Raw genomic sequence first — 20,708 nt, forward strand, 5'->3', positions numbered from 1 at the left:
ATAAAATTTGATAGATTAAAACTCAATAGACTAACTAAAACCCTTTTGTTAGTCTATTTCCTGTAGGTCATTTTGTTGTTTTTATTGCTTTGTTGTTGTTCGAAAAGGATAAAAAGAACAAAAACATATAGGAGGTTGTGTTCAAGACACGACCGCATTGTTGACGTAGAACTACGCTGTAGTTTAATTCAAGTCGCTTGTTTATAACTTCGGATAATATTTTATAATGCTACGAAAATTTTGAAATAACCATTATACCAGTTTGGTCGCCCTGATTTTTTTTTTATTGTAGAATCATTTGACGATAATTATTTGATGATTCATTCTGGTGCTCGCAGAACAATACATGCTCGAGATACACGCAGCTGTCATCCTTAGTGGAGAAAGTTTTGCTACTGGCAAGCGAAACCAAATCACATACAAAATTCCAGAACGACATTTACTTTCTTGGTGACTAAGGCCCTGATTTCCAAATACACTTCACGGTGGAAACGAAATAAACGGCACGCCATTGAACTACGTTTTACGAATTAGTGAAGTGTCGAAGATAATGATGAGTTTTCAGGCAGAATGAGCACTTTTCAAATAAAAAATCATTAATGAAAATTAACTTCTTCGTACCAAACTGGTATTCATTGTGAGTGGAAAACTTTTTTATCTTCATGTGGTATAATAATCTCATACAAAAATTTCATTTGATATTATAATGATAAGTTTAGTGGGAAACTTATCTCGCATCCAGAAGTCGACACAGTACCGTTGTCATCGCGATTACGTTTCATTCCGTTTCCACCGTGAAGTGTATTCGTAGTGTATTCGAGAATCAGGCCCTAAATAAGCGAAATAAACTCTATCTGCACGCGAACCCAAATAAATTAATGACTTATTATAACTTATTGAATAGCTTGGTATTCCCCAAATAATTTTTTGGTGCACAACCTTAACACCTGCTTCAGCATAGCGTCAGTTCAATGTATCGATTCAATGTCAAAGGCACCAACGAAGCCTTTATGATGACAGAACACAAACAATGTTAACTGCTTGTATAAAGACTGAATATTTGACTCAGCAGAAGTTCATTACTAATACTCTAGCGTAAATAATTCCCTTCCGCTATCTTCCCTCCTTGTTTATATTTATCATCACAAATGGGGTTTCAGCGTAGCGTAGATGCACTATTTTTTTCGTACGGGTTATGAAGCACACACGTACGTACACAAATATCCATATATCGATGGCTTGATGCAACTAAATATACACTTTAGTGGAGATAGTTTTACTACTGTCATGCGAAACAAAATTCCAGAACATTAATTTTCTTGGTGAGCCGACGATAGCCTTGCTTTATGATTCTCCACACAATTGTGTAACTCAAAACATTAATGCAATGGCGTCAGTTTGATACAATGATTGCAATGCCAGAGGCATCAGCGAGTGAGTAATTTGGTCGCGTCCACAGCTCAGTCCGAAACAAAGACATGTGATGCCGCAAAACAAGGAAGAACAAGCGATGTTAATTGTTTCGTATCTAGAACGATACCGAAAGTTCTCTAGCCTCCAAAAAGGCTCGTGGAAAACTGTACTTTTTCCTCATATTACTCCTCCACCACCATTGCCTTGAGAAAACCATTCGATCCCTCGCCGTCCAGCTCGCCCAGCAACGGTGTTGTCCAGTCTGTGTCCTCACGAAGAATGAAGTTTGCCTCAACAAGATCCACTGTTTATACTCTAGGCAAATAGTCCCCTTCGTTCTTTTTCTTTTCCTTTGTTCATGGAGACTATACATCTTACGATTTCCCCTTCGTTGCTCGTCGATAAGTTGCTCGTTATTGACAGCTCTGTTCGGGAAAGCACACAAATGGACAGAACAAATGTATGAGGAAATGGAAATGCCTCCAATTTTCATCAATTTAAACCATATACAGACTATGGGATTGTAATGTATAGCATCTCAAACAAATCTTAGGGATTTTCCGATTCGTTTGGTGTGTAAATCGCCAGAAACCGTTCACGGCAAAAATAGTTATTACCGTTAAGTTTATATCATAAAAACGTGACCTGTTTTCTGATTTGGCACCCTTAAAGAAAGACGTAGTTCTACGTAAAAAAAAATAAAAATAAAAATCCATCGCCATAATTTTTCACGTTCAATCGCTTTATTGATATTCTACATTTTGAATATATCACACACTATCTGCGTGAATCGAACTATTCGCTCACATATGTGGGTAATCAAACAGAACACAAAATATGATTTTCAGTGCCGGGTATTCTCACATCACAATAGTCGACGAATAGAAAAATCACATTCTCATTATCTTTCTGTTACGCTATGTCTTAAGGAGAATCATTAAACCTATTGGGAATAATCTCAAACGAACTCTAGAAACTGGTCCCTATAACAGTATGCTACTGGGCCGAAAGAAGACAGAAAGAGATATAGTCTTAACGAAGGAAACGGTGGACGTCTTATGCCTATGAATTCTACGCATTCTTACATATTAATCCGAAAGTATACATGCTGTAATCAATACTTGTGAGTAAACATTATCAGTATCAGCTTGATTAAATATTTGAACATTTCCGAGGTCTTAAACCTATAGTCGGCCGGTAAATAGCGAACGGCCGCCATCTTACGAGAGACAGGAATATATTTCGAACCTTTTTGGGAAATCTTATCGTAAGCCCTAACGCTTCGCGATGTTCCTTCGGAACTTTTGATACAGCATTTCCATCGTTCGAAATTCTGGCTCGTAGATATCGGGAAGCTCCTGGTCCAAAGCGTGACAGTATACCATCGATACGGAACGTGTACCGTGCTGTTTGAACTCGTACTCCATCAGTTGCTTCACGAATGCAACGTTAGGTCTGATTTGTGGTCTTTTCGTTTTCACGTGGTTGTACGCGTCTTTCAGACTCATCTGGTGGTATTTGATGAGGTAAGCCAGACATAGGGACGCTGATCGGCTAACGCCGGCAACGCAATGGACCAAGATCACACCGTCACGTTGATACTCCTGGGGGAGAAATGAAGAGTTCAGGAATGTTTTCAACGATATGGATGGTGACAACCAATTTACCTGTTCAATTCTGTCAGCAATCTGATCGAAGTATCGTTCCAAATCCTCCTCACGGTTGTCTTTGACCGGTACCCGAAGATAACCGGTTGTTTCATCACAGGGCAGTGGAGTGTTGGGAAGTTCCGCTTCAGTCGTTGCATTTATCACTAGACTCACGCCCAGCTGTTTCATCATCGGTACGCTTGCTGCACTTCCGCCACATAGGTACAGATTTTTCAAAAGTTTTGACACGCCGCTGATGGAGAACCTGTGGATAAAAAGATATAGATGATGGGTGAGTGGAAGATCATTCAATAAAACCATGATTATATTTACAATAAACAACAAAGTAATGAGTGTCACAACAATGTTAATAACGTCTTACCAAATCCTTCATGGACTAAATATTTCAAAGAACAGTGCAGGGTGATTAATTTGATGGCGGGAAATGTGTCAATTCGAGCAGGTCATATGTGAAGTGGCCTCCATAAAACCTTCCATTCAGCGGCAGCTATTCCCAAACACATCTTTGTTTACGATCTATAAATAGGCGACGGATGTAGCGCCTCCACCCTCTGAAGCTCTTTGTCGAAGCCGCAGAACAACCAACGGCTCGTTGAGGATATGCGGGATGGACACACGCGTAACGGCACATATGGCACTCGGTGCTGACGAGTGGCAAAAGGAATTCACTCACGATGAGTAATGTTTGCCACTTTTCAGTTCGGACTATTTTAATACGAAACAGCGAAATGTAATTCTACATTCTCGTCGTCGGCAGGAATATATTTCGTTGTTTGACAGGCGCGTGTAAGCGTGGTAAGGCGAATTAATTCATCTGCAACGTGATGGGGTTTTTCTTTCTAGAATTCGTGGTCATTAAGAAATTGAACGTTCAACATGTTTCAACGTTTAATCTCAGTTTTGTATCATTACCAAGACTCGTTGATTTGGTCCCAATTATCTATCATGGTACCTACAGAAGAATATGGGAAGTCAAATTCACTGAATTCAGTCAGCAAACAGCTGTAGCCATGGAGTCTTCATTCACTATTTCAAGATTGAATCAACGGAACCTGCAGAATAAGAATTGTTTACAAATCCCAAACACTATTCAGTGTATTTTTGTGCAACTTTGATGGTTCATCTATTGAGTTGACAGACTATAACAAAGCCATACTGTGAATTTTCAGTTTATAACGGGAAGTTAATCTATTAATGTAAATGGACTAAGCCATATACGATATTATGCAAAACGTAACCGACAGATGGTCCACCATATAAAATTATTCTATATCAGTTATAGCTTTTGCATTACCAGATTATTTGCAAGTACGTGAAACGGTTTGTATTTTGAGTTGAGCTGTCAAAATGGATACGATAATGTATACTGCTTCATATTATCATAGAATAAATCGTAGAATATATCATAGAATAATCCGAATATTTGCTCCCGAACAGACCAAGACTACTTCTTGCTTCCTGTGTAACCAACGAAGATCAACAATCCACTTGATTTGTTTTCAAATAGTCTTGTCAGCTGGTAATGGTCTAGTGTTTGGTCCTACCCTACTTTTCCCTGGTAATAATTACGCGTCACACACAGCAAGCAGCAGCACATACATTGTGAAAACTCTGCATTCTGAATATAGCACACACCTTTCGGTGGGCAGTAATTATTCACCGTGTGCTAATTTACTCACTCTCTCCCTCCCTAACTGGCTGTCAGTGTCTGGTTGAGAATTAACTGACCGCGAAGCTTCAATCGACTTTGACTAATTTTCGCCTACCTGTTTGTTTGGCGGAATTAGTTTCTCGACTCAAGTCGGTTCACTTTGAAGAATAAAGGGATTTGCGGAGCGTCACAAACAAACGGTGGTCTTCTCCTTGGGAGCTCGCAAAAGTCATACTAACCATTTAATCATCTCGGTAATCATTGGCCGGTGGCCATCGATGCTGCGAAAACTTTCTTCATGATCATTGCAATGTTGGTACTTCAGGGGTTGTTATTTATGTATCCGCAATTACAAACAAAATCATTCATCATATATTTATATGAAACACGATTTTTTTCAGCGAAGAAGTCCGGCGACATTAGGGTGGCAATGGATGTATGGAAAATATTTCATCATCGAATTTCAAAAACCGACAATGTACATTTTGTTTGTTGGTCCAAAAAATGATCTGTGCAAAATTTCAGCTCAATCGGATATGATTTAGGTGTGCTTCAAAATACTCAAAGTTTTGATTTTTCTATCCTCGAATTTTTTTTTCTACACCTTCATTGCCTCTCAGGCTAAGTCCCAAAAGGTCGATGTTTGGCCAAAAATTTTGTTTCGAGATGACACCAGATCTCGGCGTTTCATGCATTTTGACATAGGACAATGTCTTTGATTTCCATATAGGGGGGTAACTCTACGAAAAATGTAACGATTCATTAAAAGTTTTCAAACGCATATTACTCAAAATCGTCATTGCGACATATTTTATCTTGTATACCATTAGACAGGAAATTTATTCAGCATTTTTTTTGCTTATAACATGAACAGTGAATATAGTAGAAAAAGCTTGACGATTAAAATGGGTATGTTATTTCGAAGTTACTTGCCAGTCGTTTTCCCCCACAACGCATCGCGCAATCTTTTTGCCTACAATTCGGCGTTAGCTCAGTATATGATTAGATGCGTATTATGGATTATTCTCGATTTGCCGATAATAGGCATTTATCAGTTGGCAGAATCAATGAAGGGATGATCTTGGAATGATTTTGGAGATGATATTGGATGGTTTCACTTTATTCTCCCCAAAGATTTGACGAGAGTCTGGCCCAAAAGATTAGACTCTGATGTAGATTATATTAGATTGAAGTTCAGGTTGTTGTCCAATCAATTCGTGCTCAATTCACGTTTTATCGTGTAAGTCATGCTACTAACAGTTTGTGTAATTATGGTCCATGATGTCGTTATATCGAGCATTTTGTTTGGTTATGTAAAAAAAGCAATTAATGAATTTAATTGACAGCTGATTTAGAAATTCGAAAGGGTATATACTCACGCATATTTTTCACGGCTTCCATTTGATGTATCAAAAGAGAAAAACAATACAGATTTTGAACAATGGACAAACTCAATTCAAATGCAATTACTACACCCAATCACAGTCCTATGTCAAGATCCCGTCCGTGCCCCTATGCTCAGACCCTTAAACTTTTTAAGTAATTTGGCATCGAAAAAAATTTCGATTTTCCAAAATTTCCCCTTGGAAGATTTTCGAGGATCGAAAAATCAAAACTTTGAGCGCTTTGAGGCACCCCTAAATCATGTCCGATTGAGCTGAAACTTTGCACATGTAATTTTTTAGGGCCAATAAACAAAATGTACATGGTCGGTTTTTGAAATTTTCGCTGCCACCCTGAGCGACATATAATCACATGATCTTGACAACCAGTCTCAGAATTGAGCGTTTAAGACAGTTTTCATATATTAAAACCAAATTTACTTGTAAAGAACTAAATGAATCGTTTGTTTGAGAAACCCCATAAATCCATTTGACGCGCTTGCGAGAAAACGACTAAAACAGTCTTTCTCAAAATTTTGACACGGCCCTCCTATTTGTTGCTATCATGTTCGGTTATCACACCCAAAACTAATTATGTGAAACCACTTTTTCATCAATATGATATTTTAAGCTCAAAATATAACGTTTTAAAGTTGGTGGACTTAAGAGGTTCCTCAAACAAGCAAGAAATCAGTGGTATATTTATCGGTTTGAAGTGACTAAATTCAATTTTATGCATCTTTTATGTTTTGGTGCTCAGGTAAACAGGCTCCCATGATTGAGTGGTTAGCGCCGATTCCCGTTCTGGTCGGGGAATTTTTCGTCGAAGAAATTTCCTCCGACTTGCACTGTGGTCACGCGAATTCTCTAGAGCTAGCCACTCAGAATGCAATCAAGACGTGTTATTTGGCATAAAAAAAGTCGGGTGGGTAATGTCGGGGACATAACCGGAGTGACGTAGGACTATACAAAGGGGACAGCTTTTGTTAAATATATATTTTAAATATATTGTTTTATTTCCTTCTCCTACGTGAATACCTACCTATCTACCTGAAAAATGGATTAGTTTACTGTTTACTCTTTATGAATATGTTGATGGTTCTGAAAAGAACCTTTGGTGTTGTGTTTTTGTTATCACTCGATATTCCCATCTTGTTCGGTTAAACCTTCCTGTTTAGCTATTGCGTTTGCCACTCGCCACAGCTTTCACAGTTGGAAAATTTATTCCCATCCAGCTTGTGACATATTGTTCAGTAAATTACATTTAATGCGACGTGCCGGAGAAACACTTTGCCACTCACTGAAACTAATTGATGCCTTGATGAGCGCCGAACCGAAGCTGCTCTGTTCTTGATGCGGGTTTTCTGATTGTCGTGAGCAGCTTTGCAAGCCAACTCGAGCACTCCGACAGCCGAAACTCTATAATCGCTGTTAGGTATACTGGTGCTCCGGCACCAATCCGTTCGGTCTAGTTACCCTTGCGGAGCAATCAGTGAATGCGACCAACAGGGAACTGGAGACCTGCACGGTTCGAGTGAGACTTTGCCTTTCCCTTAACTTGTCCTCCTTTGTTACGTCCACGATGCCGATGCCGTACAACCACACGGGTTTACGGTTTGAAAGAAAATAAGATATTGTTTTGGGGTCCGCGTGTTTTATACTCTAGCGGTACACACTCACAGGATAGAGACAAATCGGCAGACTCAGCCAGAGGGGCGAGTCCAACGAGACGAACGAATAAGCGTTAAAAGGGAGCGATGGCAAAAAAATACATTTATTACGATTTGTTCGCTCGTTGGATTCACATGCAGGCTAAAAAGGGTCCTTTTCAGGATCACAAAATTATCTTCAATCTAAAGAGTTTATTGTTTCGTTATCACTCGATATCCCCATCTTGTTCGGCTAAACCTTCCTGTTAAGCGATTTGTTGCCACTCGCCACAGCTTTCACAGTTGGAAAATTTCTTCCCATCCAGCTTTGTGACATGTTGTACAGTAAATTACATTCAATGCGACGTGCCGAAGCGCCACTCAGTGTCGCATTGGAGGCGATTTTAACCTGTAATGGAACATTTGCGATGACAGTGGACAGTGTCGACTTTCAATGTGGGGTCATAATTTGGATCTCTATGTCCAACTAAATAAGTCGCATTACATGTCCGTCCAATTAGCCAAATGTCGAACTAATTGTAAATTACTGTACTTTCAATCTGGAAACAATTTAAGAATTGGTGAAAATTGAATAATCAGGAAAGTCCCCAACTATCAATAAGCTCAGAACAACTGCCAAATTCACATACTCATCAGATCCTGGCAAACAAATTAAGAAAAAATCAATTTGTGTTTTATTATTATTTTGGATAATGTTTTAGAAAGCATTGAACTGTATTTCCTAAACTCTTTTTTTGAAGGTTTAATGGCCCTGAAAAGCGCCTTGTTTTATGGAATGGTTCCAATTTAGAAAACTTTGTACTCGTGGTTTTGAAAAAAAACCATTTCGAACGCCCTCGATGCCGCCTTGTTCTGGATTTGCCACCAAAGCAGTTTGTATAAAGAACAAAATTTTTTCTTCTGCTACCAGATGCCGTTTTGCGATTGCGTTTGCCACTCGCCACTCGCTGCAACTGCCTGTTGTCTTGATGTCCACCGAACCGAATGTGTTCTGTTCCGAATACGGGTTTTCTTATCGTCGCGAGCAGCTTTGCCAGCTAACTCGATCACTTCGGCGGCCGAAACTAACGCGCTCGGCCTAGCTACCCTTGCGGGGAACTCCAGATCAACACGGTTCGAGCGGGATTTTGCCTTTCCCTTCACTTTTCCTCCTTTACCATGTCCAGACATGGCTGCTTGGGTTGGTTTGTTGATGTGTTGTGATGCGAACCGATGTGGTGTACGGTTTGAATGAGAATGATCGTTACGGCAGCGGAGCGGGGATTTTTAAGCTGACTGGCTGGCTCGAGAATTACGCATGTGAGACTGCGACCAATGTTTCGTTCATTTTTTTCTTTTTCCTTTCCAATCGTGCTTCATTCTATTTCGCTGCTGCTCTGGTTGCCCGTTTTGGTCGGTACGATTTGAGGAGCACAAAATGGACCAATCAAAAATGGGCACATAGTGCATTTTGACAATGCTTGATATTTCACAATTATTCAATTATTTATCTCAAGAAAAATGAAATGTTATTCGTTATGATAGATGCGTAGATATATTTCCTATCAATTGATGCAAAAACCTTTGCGATCTATTGAGAAATGCTCGAGTAATAAGCGTTCCAAATCTTGCATTTTTTCCTACTTGTTCAGTGCCCAGATTTCCATTTCACCCCCTATATCTTCCGGTTAGACGTAGTCCTACGTCAAAATATCATCTAAGTACTAATAAAATATGACGCAAATTCCACAAATTCCAAGTTCCTCTAGGAACGTTAGTGCCATTTAAGTTAATAATATTCATACCAAGTAAGAATGGGGCTGTTTATAAGTTATGCACTGCACTGAAGGAGGAAGGGGAACGGGGAGTGGACACTTCCATAGTTCTTAATTAAGGCTAACTACGCTTTTCAGTATCCTATCATGCATTGTGTGGCAAGCACAACGATATGCTTATTTTGCTCAAGGGCTGTCGAACGAATTTCCGACCCGAAAAATACTTTAGACAGTGGCGGGATTCGAACCCCCCAATCTTCGACTCGGAAAACCGACGCGTTTACCATCTGCGCTATTGCCAGATTTTACAATCAAGCAATACTTAAAATAGTTTTTTGCAGCTGCTAAAAAAAGGGTTATGAGGCATGTGAATATTGTATATTCATTAAATGAAATAAATGAAATGAAATAATTTTATTTGCAAGCAAACTTTCAAATAGTTTTATTGGTCAATTCATATCAAGAACCTTGTTACTTGAATTGGATTATTGGCCGTGTTCATCCCGGGTTTCTGTGATGAATAATGAATATTTATCACGCTAAGGCACAGGAATAAGAATGACATAGCGATTTCCATAAATACATAGTTTCCTCAAGACAATGATTCCGCCTGCGACGTAGTGAGCCTGTCACATCGCGTAGAAGCCCAGCTACATGGAACTGAACGGATCTGCGAGTTATGGATAATGGTATTGCTAGGTATGAAAACCCTCGAACAAACTGCAGGAGTATAGGTGGGACGCGTAAGAGGCTAAAAAAATCCATGAAATGTCGAAAAAGCCTCAAACTTATTCTAGAAAGGCGATTTAACGTCGCCATAAGCTTTCACTCCCTGATGCGTCGGATTTGCAGGGGAGAGGCCCAAACATCGTCCCACATTCAGCGAATTAATAAAAATGCGCCTCCCACCAGCTGAACCAACGATGGCAGCCCCATCGCGAGATTGACACCTGAGGCCAACAACCTACTAACCAGTGAGGCACTAAATTGAGAAGAAAACGAACTAGTTATCCCGCAGACATCGATTACTAATCGAAACAACAATTTAAGCCTTTATCTAAAGTATTTATTCCATGGGATGTCGAATTTTCCATTCCGGGAAGACCATTGACCGATCGGGAATTGAACCCAATGCCTATATCAGTATGAGCCATGAATTTACAAGGGAAATCCCGCAAACCCAAGCATAATTCTAGCCGATTATTCAGACCCATTACTTTACATATCCCAAGGCATGTCGAGAAAATTTCCAACACGAAAAAATTCTAGAACGATCAGGAAGTGAACCCATTACCTATGTCAGCATTAGCCTAGAATTTAGAAAGGAATTCCCGCTTCACTGAATACCCGACAAAGGTCTGTTGATCGTTTTCGAGATCAGACAACTGAGCAAACCTAACCCTAATTCCAGCCGATACTTCAGGCCTTATATTCAACCTGAGGTAAAACGTGCCTAGCTGAATATGCAATGAGATCTGCCACAACAAGGAAAAATCTTGTTATAGATAATTATTGAAGAGAAGAGAAGATGAATTTACAAGAATTCTGTAGTGTTTTCGTCACAACGAGTGATGAAACTTTTGACATACATCCATACCTCGCTATACGGCCGCTCTTTATACGGCTTTTCGTTGAACAAGCTTGGAACCGATTCGATCGAGTTTGTATGAATTTGTATTGGAATAATTGATTCGTTATACGGCTTTTTTCTTAGCGGCCCAGGAACGTATCTAGGCCGTAAAGCGAGGTATGGCTGTACTACAAAGCGGCAGGAGGTAATGGATGACGGATGAAACTGGGATAATCGTTAACGAATAGCGAAGCGAAAGGCGGAATTTGTATGGTGCTAACCATATCGACTAGAGCAACTACCCACCAACGATACGCAGAAATGTGGTACTCGGTCAAACGGTCTTGAAGACGGCACAAGAGAGCCTGGTCAAACTCCTAAGATGAGGAGCGAGTAACCACTACCGCCAATAAATATATCCGTTTGTAGAAGGACATTTCTTGGTGGCGTTAGGACTAATGTCAGACGGTTAATCATTGACTGATCGCATCGTTCAGTTCCAGCGTTAGGCTGAACATTTCGATCCAATTCTCGAACAACCTCTAACCTCCGGTACTGATAATGCGTTGCATCGATCGTGTTTACTCCGAGGCTCCATCTTTAGTGGAAATCCAACAAAGATACAGGAATCGAATTCCTGCTGAAATGCTCGAAGCTGATCGAACCCGTAGATCCGTAGCTTGATGTGCTGAATACTTGAATACAGACCCACTAGCCGAACAGTTAGCAATACTGCAGGTACCTCAACCTGATATATTTACCCATATTCCGGAATCCGAAGTGGTTGGCTATCAGAGACAAAACTATTCGACATCATGTAGAAGTTTTGGACTGTCAATTTGTTTCGCATAGCGTGCGTAAACGTCGCAGTCGACATGCTGCCTAGAAGTTGTCTGAGTGGTTTAAGAATACCACAGTTCACGAGTATACATTTAATATAGCCGAATTTCATGCCAACTCGACTGACCATTTGTATTTGCTAACCAACTTTTCGTAGTTCTTATACTTTTTGAGTTAAGATTTATCGAAAAAAAGTTGTTTAAGTATATAAATTAAGTTTTCATTAAAAAAATATCGAATAAATTTTTAAAAGAAATTTCAATGAAAAATAATATTTTGAAAATAAAAATTAACTTTTCCCTAAAATATTTTTTTATACTATGGAAAAAAAAAATAGATATGAATAGCCTCTATAATTTGCAACAAGTTACACATATTAGGCTGTCAAAAAAGTCCTGCGGTATTTCCGCGAGGTGTCGTTGTAAGCGCGTAGTTCTAGTTGTATTCATTGTATCGAGTCATACTATAGCTTGTTGGAAAGGTATTTTTGCGCGCTATAATATAGTCCTTGACAGTGTTTTGTTTGGTTAAGTCGTTCGTGAGTTATAGTGTCGCAACTATGGAGCAAAATAAAGAGAAAATCCGACATATTTTACAGTACTACTATGACAAAGGCAAAAATGCATCTCAAGCTGCCAATAAAATTTGTGCAGTTTATGGACCCGATACAGTTTCCATTTCCACCGCACAACGATGGTTTTTTTTTGTAAAAAAATAAAGGTTTTTTTGTAAAAAATAAAGAAAAAATTTTGGCCTTTTTCAAACATTTTTTATTGAAAATTCAAGTATGCGAATTTGCTTAAATGACCAATTTCTTAACACCCACAACGTTTCACTGCTAACTGAGATGGTGCTGCAAACTCCTACGACTATTTCGAATAAAATCCGTCATTTTGGCCTCCGATGGATCATACATTCAATGAAGTAGCAGTGTTTTTTATCTTTAAACGAATGCTTTTTTTTTCAAAATATCCGTAAAGTCATACTTATGCACTTAATATGTACATCCTTCAAATAGTTGTAACCATTGCATAAATATTTTTTTACGATTGTATGTACTTCAAATTTATTTTATTTTCTATTCCATCTTTCCAAAAGTTACCCAGAGTCAACCATCGATCGGAATCGTGTAAACGCGGACATAATCAGAGCCTGATTACAATTTTAACGAATCAGTAGCTTCATGAAAAAACGTAGAAAAAAGATCTGTAGAAATTAATGAGGAAGAAAAAAGTATTTGTCAAATTCGTTGAGCTTGTGAATTTGAAAAATTTTTCACTGAATTTTGTATCCTATATTTAAAACAAAAACATCAACTTGAAATAGAAGGCATAAAAATATACAGAGAAAGAAATCGAACAATGTATATGTGTAATGAAAGAAATCAAAATACGTATATTTATATTAAATATACTTTTAGCAAGAAACATAATAGAATTAAGAATTTATATATGTTTCAAGATCACTATACTCAGACCCACCGCCAGTTAAACAATCATAGAAGAACACCGAGCGTACTTTTCCAGGCAGGTAGGCATAGAACAAAGAAAATAATTAGAATAAATGGCTAGCAATTACCGCTACAAATGACTAATAGAGATACACTTCGTTTCATAACTATAGAACCACTCATTTTTTTCTGAGTTTCCAGAGATAGAGAAGTTGGTTGAATTGAAGTATGTTGTGTAGGATATAATAACTGTCTTCATTTATAAGACTGGCCATTTGAACTTTATCGTTGCGTCCAGGCGCGAAACATTCGAAAAACTAAAATTCCAATGTTTTATAACTATTGAACCAAATGGCAAAAATATCACTCCTTTACAGAAATAATGTCAATTTCACATGAATTACAATAAGTTTCTAATTTGTAGGTCATCTTTAGTTCTCAATCAGCTCAAATAACTCATTCGGGGTGGTTTCGACCAAACTGCGCCATGATATAGTGCTCAAGGAATCAAGTGTACAAGGAATCCGGCCGTGGCGAAACGGGAAAATAAGTAAAGTTATAAGTAAAGTAAATATATAACAATCTGTGGTCTGTGATGTGAAATAAATCAGTTTGGAGCTCAAACCTCTGACTTGTTTTCATTTACAGATTCTTGAATCCTTAACTTAATTTATTTTTTCGTATAAATAAAATGAGTATTTCCCATTAACAGTTTTTTTCTTCACTTTTTATTTCAATTTCCTTGAAAGCCTAGCCATAAGGATGAGGCAGTGAAATCGAACAACGCATTGCCAAATTGGCACCGTTTCGACTCCTCATTGGTTGTCAAATACCATAGCTCGCCTTGCAATGGTAAACAAATTTCAAAATATAGTTATTTAATTTCGAAGAGGTGATAACAATGTTTTTAAAGTGCTGTGCATGTTGTTTCGTTTTGAAAAAAAATTGTGGAAAAAAACAATAATTCCAAAAAATATGTTCAAGACTTGTTGAAAAAAATCAAAAATTTAATCAAACTGAATTCCTGAAGCGTCTAATCAAAACATATCAACATATTTAGACCCTTCAATAATAATAATTTTTGTTTTGAAAGTAAAGGTGAAAAGCAGTTTTCCCGACAGATTATTAATGATTTTGCGTTCACATGAACTGGCGAAATCTTTTTAAGGACCAAGAATGTAATAGAATTATCTGACGATCCCATTGAAAACAGTTCAAGCCAAGTTCCAAATAGTGCGGAAAACATAAACGAAGTGGGAAGATGAGAAACGAGAAGGATTTATAAATCAAAAAATTAAGAAAAATGTAGAAATTTGTCTCTAAAATGAACAATTTTTAATTCATCTAGAAACTTGGTACTTACTGATCAAATTCCGATCGCATGTTTACTAACATTCATCCGACTATGTATGTTTGCTAATTCGTTCATAAACACAAATCTCGCTGCCAATGTTCTGTCGGGTGCTACATTCTTCTCTTTACTTTTTTTTCCATTTCCTCCACTTCCCGTCGGCGAGCATCTCCTTCACAGAGCTCATCTGCATCACATTTTCCCGTTCTGAATCATTTGCATTTTGTCGTGGCGCTAAGGAATGCTGCTGGGATGCTGTCACCCCGTGTGAACCACTCTAGAGCGGCCAAATCTGGACCAATGAAACCGTATTGCCCGATTTGCTTTGATTCGGTCGATTCGCATTTGGCGAAAAAATTATTACCGTGAGCCTGTGACGGCCATCCCCAGATTATGTGTGGAATGCGGAAGCATCCAAATAGTAAACTATAATAAACCTGAGTGCCCACTTAATAGTCACTCACCTTACACGCCGTAAAACTCCGACGACATCAAAGTTTTTCGCGTGCCCGTACACAACAGTCCTGCAATGAAAATAACGACGTCGACGATGACAATGCGTGAGCATCGCCATTGCCGATGAAACTACGCGCTATGCTTTCAGAATTAGCATTTTCGCGAATTTATTTGTGCGCATTGACATTTTTTCCTGGCCGATCAAGTTTAGCGATGTTTTCGCAACCAGTATAATGCTGCGAAGGAATGCCGCTGCTTGTTTGACGTCTTAATGCGGTTTGATTTGTGCTTGCGATGGACCGAACGATGGGAGGACAGACCAGTATTGCATTCTGTGATGCTGGTGTGAATGTCAAACAATGTCAAGGTTCATTAGATTCGGTTCTTAGCATAGGGCGAAAGACAGAAGAACAGTCAGAATTCTTGTCAAGGATCGATAAGATCATGTAATGACACTGGTTTCGAAATTCCTCAATATATTATTTTAGAAAAAATAATGTACTACAAAACTATTGAAAGTTCAGGAATAATACTCGACATGAACATGATCATGGATAGAAATAGTAGTTCTAGTGAAATGGTAAATAGTAGGAATAATAGCAAAACCTATCATCAACATCCGATCATTTCTTTGCCAATATTGGCACAAGATTGTTCAATGCTAGCTCGTTGCAATGAGCCAACGAAGTTTTTGTTTTTATTTTGTTGAACACTAATTGGTCGGTGTTAAGCCAGACCGGACCATGGGACATTTTTATGATTTCGAGAAAAAACAAGTTTGAAGTTTGATGCTAGAAAGGGCTTTCATTGAGCGTTCAAAACAATTTCGATAAGTTATTCATGCTGCACGCGTGATTTTCCAAATCTGATCAATGTGGAATGTAGCTTACAAAATGTTCAACCTAATACAATCAATAACTCGAAATTTTTGATTTTGCGACTTGGTCCGCTATGACTTAACACCGACCAATTAGCAACCAGATGGAATTTTTAAATCCGAACATTGATTTCATGTTGATATAATGTTACTAGAGGTACATCGTCTTTATAGCGTACTCCTACTAGTGTTCATTTATCTGTATTTCACCGCAATTTCAAAGTCATATTATACCTCCTGAATGTATTTTGAATGACATGTTCAATTTATGCTCGAAAGCCACAGTTTGTGTTTAGATATTTTTATACAAATATTTTTATACAAATATCTACAATCCTCTTATCTTAAATCCTCGAGTCGAGAAGACGCACCACGCTAGATATGGGGTACATACTAGGGGGGCGTTGCTGATTAATGGTCAGCTGCATCCCAATAGGAAGTATCCCGTGTCAAGCACACGTACAGAGCATTGGAGACAGCAACATCCCAATTACGAGAACACTTGTAATACCAACCTCGAGCCGACCGCGAGTAATCGGTTACATATTACTAACATAGATAATAAGAAGAACTGTCAAAATATTGAACTCCGGCCCCGTCAAGCTAACGCCATATGAGCCTTGATAAAAATATATATTTTGGAAAAAAAACATCTTAAATCCATTTGCATTACTTTTAGATATCTGTGGGATTCTGGGACCTTCTGAGATTAGTTGATGATACAAATCTGACAACGGAATAATTCAAGAAGATAAACACGCAGCTTCCCGACCGCTGGCTACCTGCTAGGTGAACCGAACTAATGTTTTGCATGTCTCATCTCATCCCAATATTTTTAGCTCAAGCGTCGTCAGATAGTCGCCGTTCGCATCAAAGAACAGAATGTTACCTTGACTTTTTCGCCGTATATTTATCACTAGCTTAGATATCCCGTCCCTCAGCTGCTTCAAGTTCGAAACATTTGTTCTGTTTTCCGCATCGTTTTTAGTGGCCCATAAAATCTTAGGTGATATAATGGACGGTACGTAAAAAATGACCCCACGCACCAAGAGTATTTGCCTGTATGATCCGGCTGATGGGCGGAACACGTCTGCTATTCGACCCCGCGGAGAAAAGAATTCGTAAACATCTGATCGGAATGTTAGTTATAAACAGTGGGAACAACATGCTTCCCAAAAAAAAGTTTTCCGATACTTACAAGGAAGAACTGCCGCTTGATGAGGCAACCGTCGATTGGGGATTTTCAAGTCGTGCAAAAAGAGCCTGGATATGATTGGATTTTGGTCCTGGTAGCGCGATGTTCGGGTAGCAGCCACCACCCCCATGACTGTCACCCCCCGAGTCACGACTAGAGGAAGCACTCTCGACCACATCCGATGTTGCCTTCGGGGTGATTGGATCCTCCATTAGCGTTGTCTGCAGACTATCCAGATGGTGCTGATGATTCACACTGTTGATGTTTACTACTTTCATTTTTCTCTTTTCCGCTAAATTCTCGATCTCGGTTCCACTCACTCGGTGCACTAATTAATGAGGGATTTGTATCTTGGCATGAAACAACACCTTAAATATTCTTTCGCAAATCCGCGATTTATCAAAGTATAATTGCACTTCTGTTTCCTTTCACTACTGATTTAATGCACTCTCGGCTACAGCTGGGGTAAAAATCAATACCGGTTCAAAGGTCACACCTCGGAATTCTGGGCCCGTCTACCGTATGCAAGAGTCCAGTCATAGAATAATATATCACTGAAAAGTATAATATTTGCTTTTGATCCGATTCTAACTGAAGCTTGGAGCGAAGTTTTGCTTGTTGTGTACTCAAAATTCAACATGCGACTGAACGAAAGAATGGAATGCCTCGGAATCGACTCACCCGCCGCCAATGGTGGCGCGTGGTTGTCGCCGGGTGGAAAAATGTTACCGGATGGGTGAGAGATGAGGGGGTGTGTAGCGTTCACACTGTTGGTGGATATGGGATTTGAATGGTCAAAATGTGAACATAGGATTGCAGTTGAATTGGATTTCAACTATTGGTTTGAATCTTGAGTCTTATAGTAATGAAGTAGTAATGCGTAATTTAATAAAAAAAAATTGTATTAAAAATATTCTCTTCAAGTTTTCACATACTTTCGAACCGCTTATTGAAGCGTTTTTATTCATTTCGCTAATACACCTCCTAAGCATGGGTTTATAATTGTCAAGCGACTTCTTCTACCGACAAAAACCATCATTTTTATCCCATCTGTTTATCAGGCTCATTTAGCAATTCAGTTGAATCAGAGCCGAATTTATTCGTGTACATTTGTATATCATGTTGTATATTACACAGTAGCCATTTATGCGTAAGAGTATCGATACACATTTTATCTATTACACAGTAGCTATGAAAGGGTAAGAGTATTCGTATAATATCGATACACAACACATGTCACCTTTTTCGGCGTAAGAATATTCCTATTGTTCGAATTTTCACAGTTGGACTGTTCACAGCGGGACTGTTTATATGAGGCTTTCATTGTTGTGTTATAAATAGTTCCAATTATCGATGCAGCAGATCGTATTCGGTAAGGGACTGGGATTACCGTCACATGATGATTGTTGCGTAGGCGTAGTAGCACACACACAAAGATGGTCAGTTGAGGGCCCTGAGTTATGAGCTTATGATCGTTCGCTTAGTAGCGGACACGCAACCAAGTAGGCTACGAAGACTTCCTAAAAAATCATCATCAATACAATTTTTTTTTATGTTCTTAAACAAAAAAAAATGTAGCTTGGTACTTTTGTGGCGCTACAACCTTATAATGATAACCTTGCCGATAACGCCTGTTATTTTCTATTGAAATATCTCACCTTGTATGCATATTAGGGTGCCAATGAATGTATGGGAGAAAATCGACCCTAAAATTTCAAAAAGTTACCCTATACAAAATGTTTACCACCTCGAAAAAACACCCTATGCCAAATATCAGCTCAATCGGACTTGAGGGAGAGTGGCGCAAAGCGGTCAAAGTTAGAGTTTTTTTCAAAATCGAAAAATTACCCAAGGGAAGAGATAGGAAATCGGGGTTTTCGAAAAAAAATTTTTGATGCCAAATGTCTTAAAATTGCATGAAACGTCGAGATCTAGTAACATATCAAAAAAAAAAACTCATAAAAAATCGACGCTTTGGGATTTTTTTTTCGGAGCACGAGACGAAACATATGGTTTAAGTGCCAATAAAAATAATTATCTTGATTTTTCAATTCGGAACATGTAACGAAATGTTGATTTGCACGATAATATACCCTACGCAAAATATTAGCTCATTCGAACTTCATTAATTAGTGTGCAATCGTTAAAATTTAAGTTTTTTGAAAACCGAAAAATCACCGGAAATCGAATCGGTTTTCTAAATTTTTTTTTGATGCCAAATGCTTTAAAAACACATCGAGATTTACAGTCGTCTAAAAAAAATTATTTTGTTAAAAATCGACTTTTCAAACGGAAAAACTACCAAGTGCCAAAAAAAATTTTTTTTTTAATTTTTTTTTTCGTGATAGCAGTAAATCTCGATGTGTCATGCAATTTTAAGACATTTGGTACCAACGTTTTGTTTCGTATTCGGAAAAAAAGTGGCGATTTTTATCAAAAAAAAAATTTCGAGATGACATTAGATCTAGAGGTTTCATGTAATTTTAAGACATTTGGCATCAAAATTTTTTTTTTCGAGAACCTTGATTTCTTTTTTTTTTCCTCTTGGGTGATTTTTCGATTTTCTAAAAACTCAAACTTTGACCGCTTTGCGCCATTCTCCCTTAAGTCCGATTGAGCTGAAATTTAGAGTGTTTTTTCGATGTGGTTAACATTTCGTGTAGGGTAACTTTTTGAAATTTTAGAGTCGATTTTTTCCCATAAATTCATTGGCACCCCAATGTATATACAGTCATACCTCGATATAAAGCAACCTCGATATAACGTAACTTTTTAAGATGTCTTAGAATGGAAAATAAACAATACAAAAATAGTTTTTGGAGCATAAATTATATCAAACAAATGTTTCTAGTAAGTTTTCAAATAAATTAGTACCGCAAAATGGGGTAGCATTGGTCCTTTTCTCAATGTCTATATCCAATAATATTATGTTTCAAAACAAATGTTTCACGTCCAGATTTCATTTTTTATATCAATCTGGATAACGGAATTATTCAATAAAGTTGAATTTATTTAGTTCTGGAAACTTCCGACGCATATCGATACACCCAGGTTTTTTTTACGTGGGGGAAACGTACCTCGTAAAAAAACCGCGTTAATTAGAAAATCCGCGTAAAAAAACCGCGTTAATTCGAAAATCCGGGTAAAAAAACGCGTTAATTGGAAAATACGCGTAGAAAAACCAGGTCACCTAAAATCTACGTAAGCATCGTGATAGAGTGCGGCACTAATTTCCGTCATAATTGCTATGTTTCGTCGCAAGCATTGATTACCGTTATATGATCTGACGGAGCATGAAGACGAAATGTGAGCGCTCACTCCGCTCACATTTCGTCTTCATGCTCTGGTCTTTTTTTACGCGTAAAAAACCGCGTTAAAAATCCGCCTTAAAAACCGCGCTAATTGGAAAATCCGCGTAAAAAAACCCCG

At 38.3% G+C, this 20,708-nt stretch overlaps 1 protein-coding gene across 1 annotated transcript; it reads right to left on the minus strand.

Moving 5' to 3' along the window:
- Positions 1-2,134: 2,134 nt before the first annotated feature.
- Positions 2,135-17,953, minus strand: LOC129770712 (dual specificity protein phosphatase 18-like). Its single transcript, XM_055773706.1, has 3 exons — positions 17,283-17,953; positions 3,081-3,327; positions 2,135-3,017 (listed from the first exon to the last, which is right to left on the minus strand). The coding sequence occupies exons 1-3, from the start codon at positions 17,555-17,557 to the stop codon at positions 2,688-2,690; spliced, it is 852 nt and encodes a 283-aa protein (XP_055629681.1). The 5' UTR covers positions 17,558-17,953; the 3' UTR covers positions 2,135-2,687.
- Between the last annotated feature and the right edge of the window lie 2,755 nt (positions 17,954-20,708).

This window comes from Toxorhynchites rutilus, chromosome 2 (genome assembly GCF_029784135.1).
Source record: "Toxorhynchites rutilus septentrionalis strain SRP chromosome 2, ASM2978413v1, whole genome shotgun sequence".
NCBI classification, from domain to species: domain Eukaryota; kingdom Metazoa; phylum Arthropoda; class Insecta; order Diptera; family Culicidae; genus Toxorhynchites; species Toxorhynchites rutilus.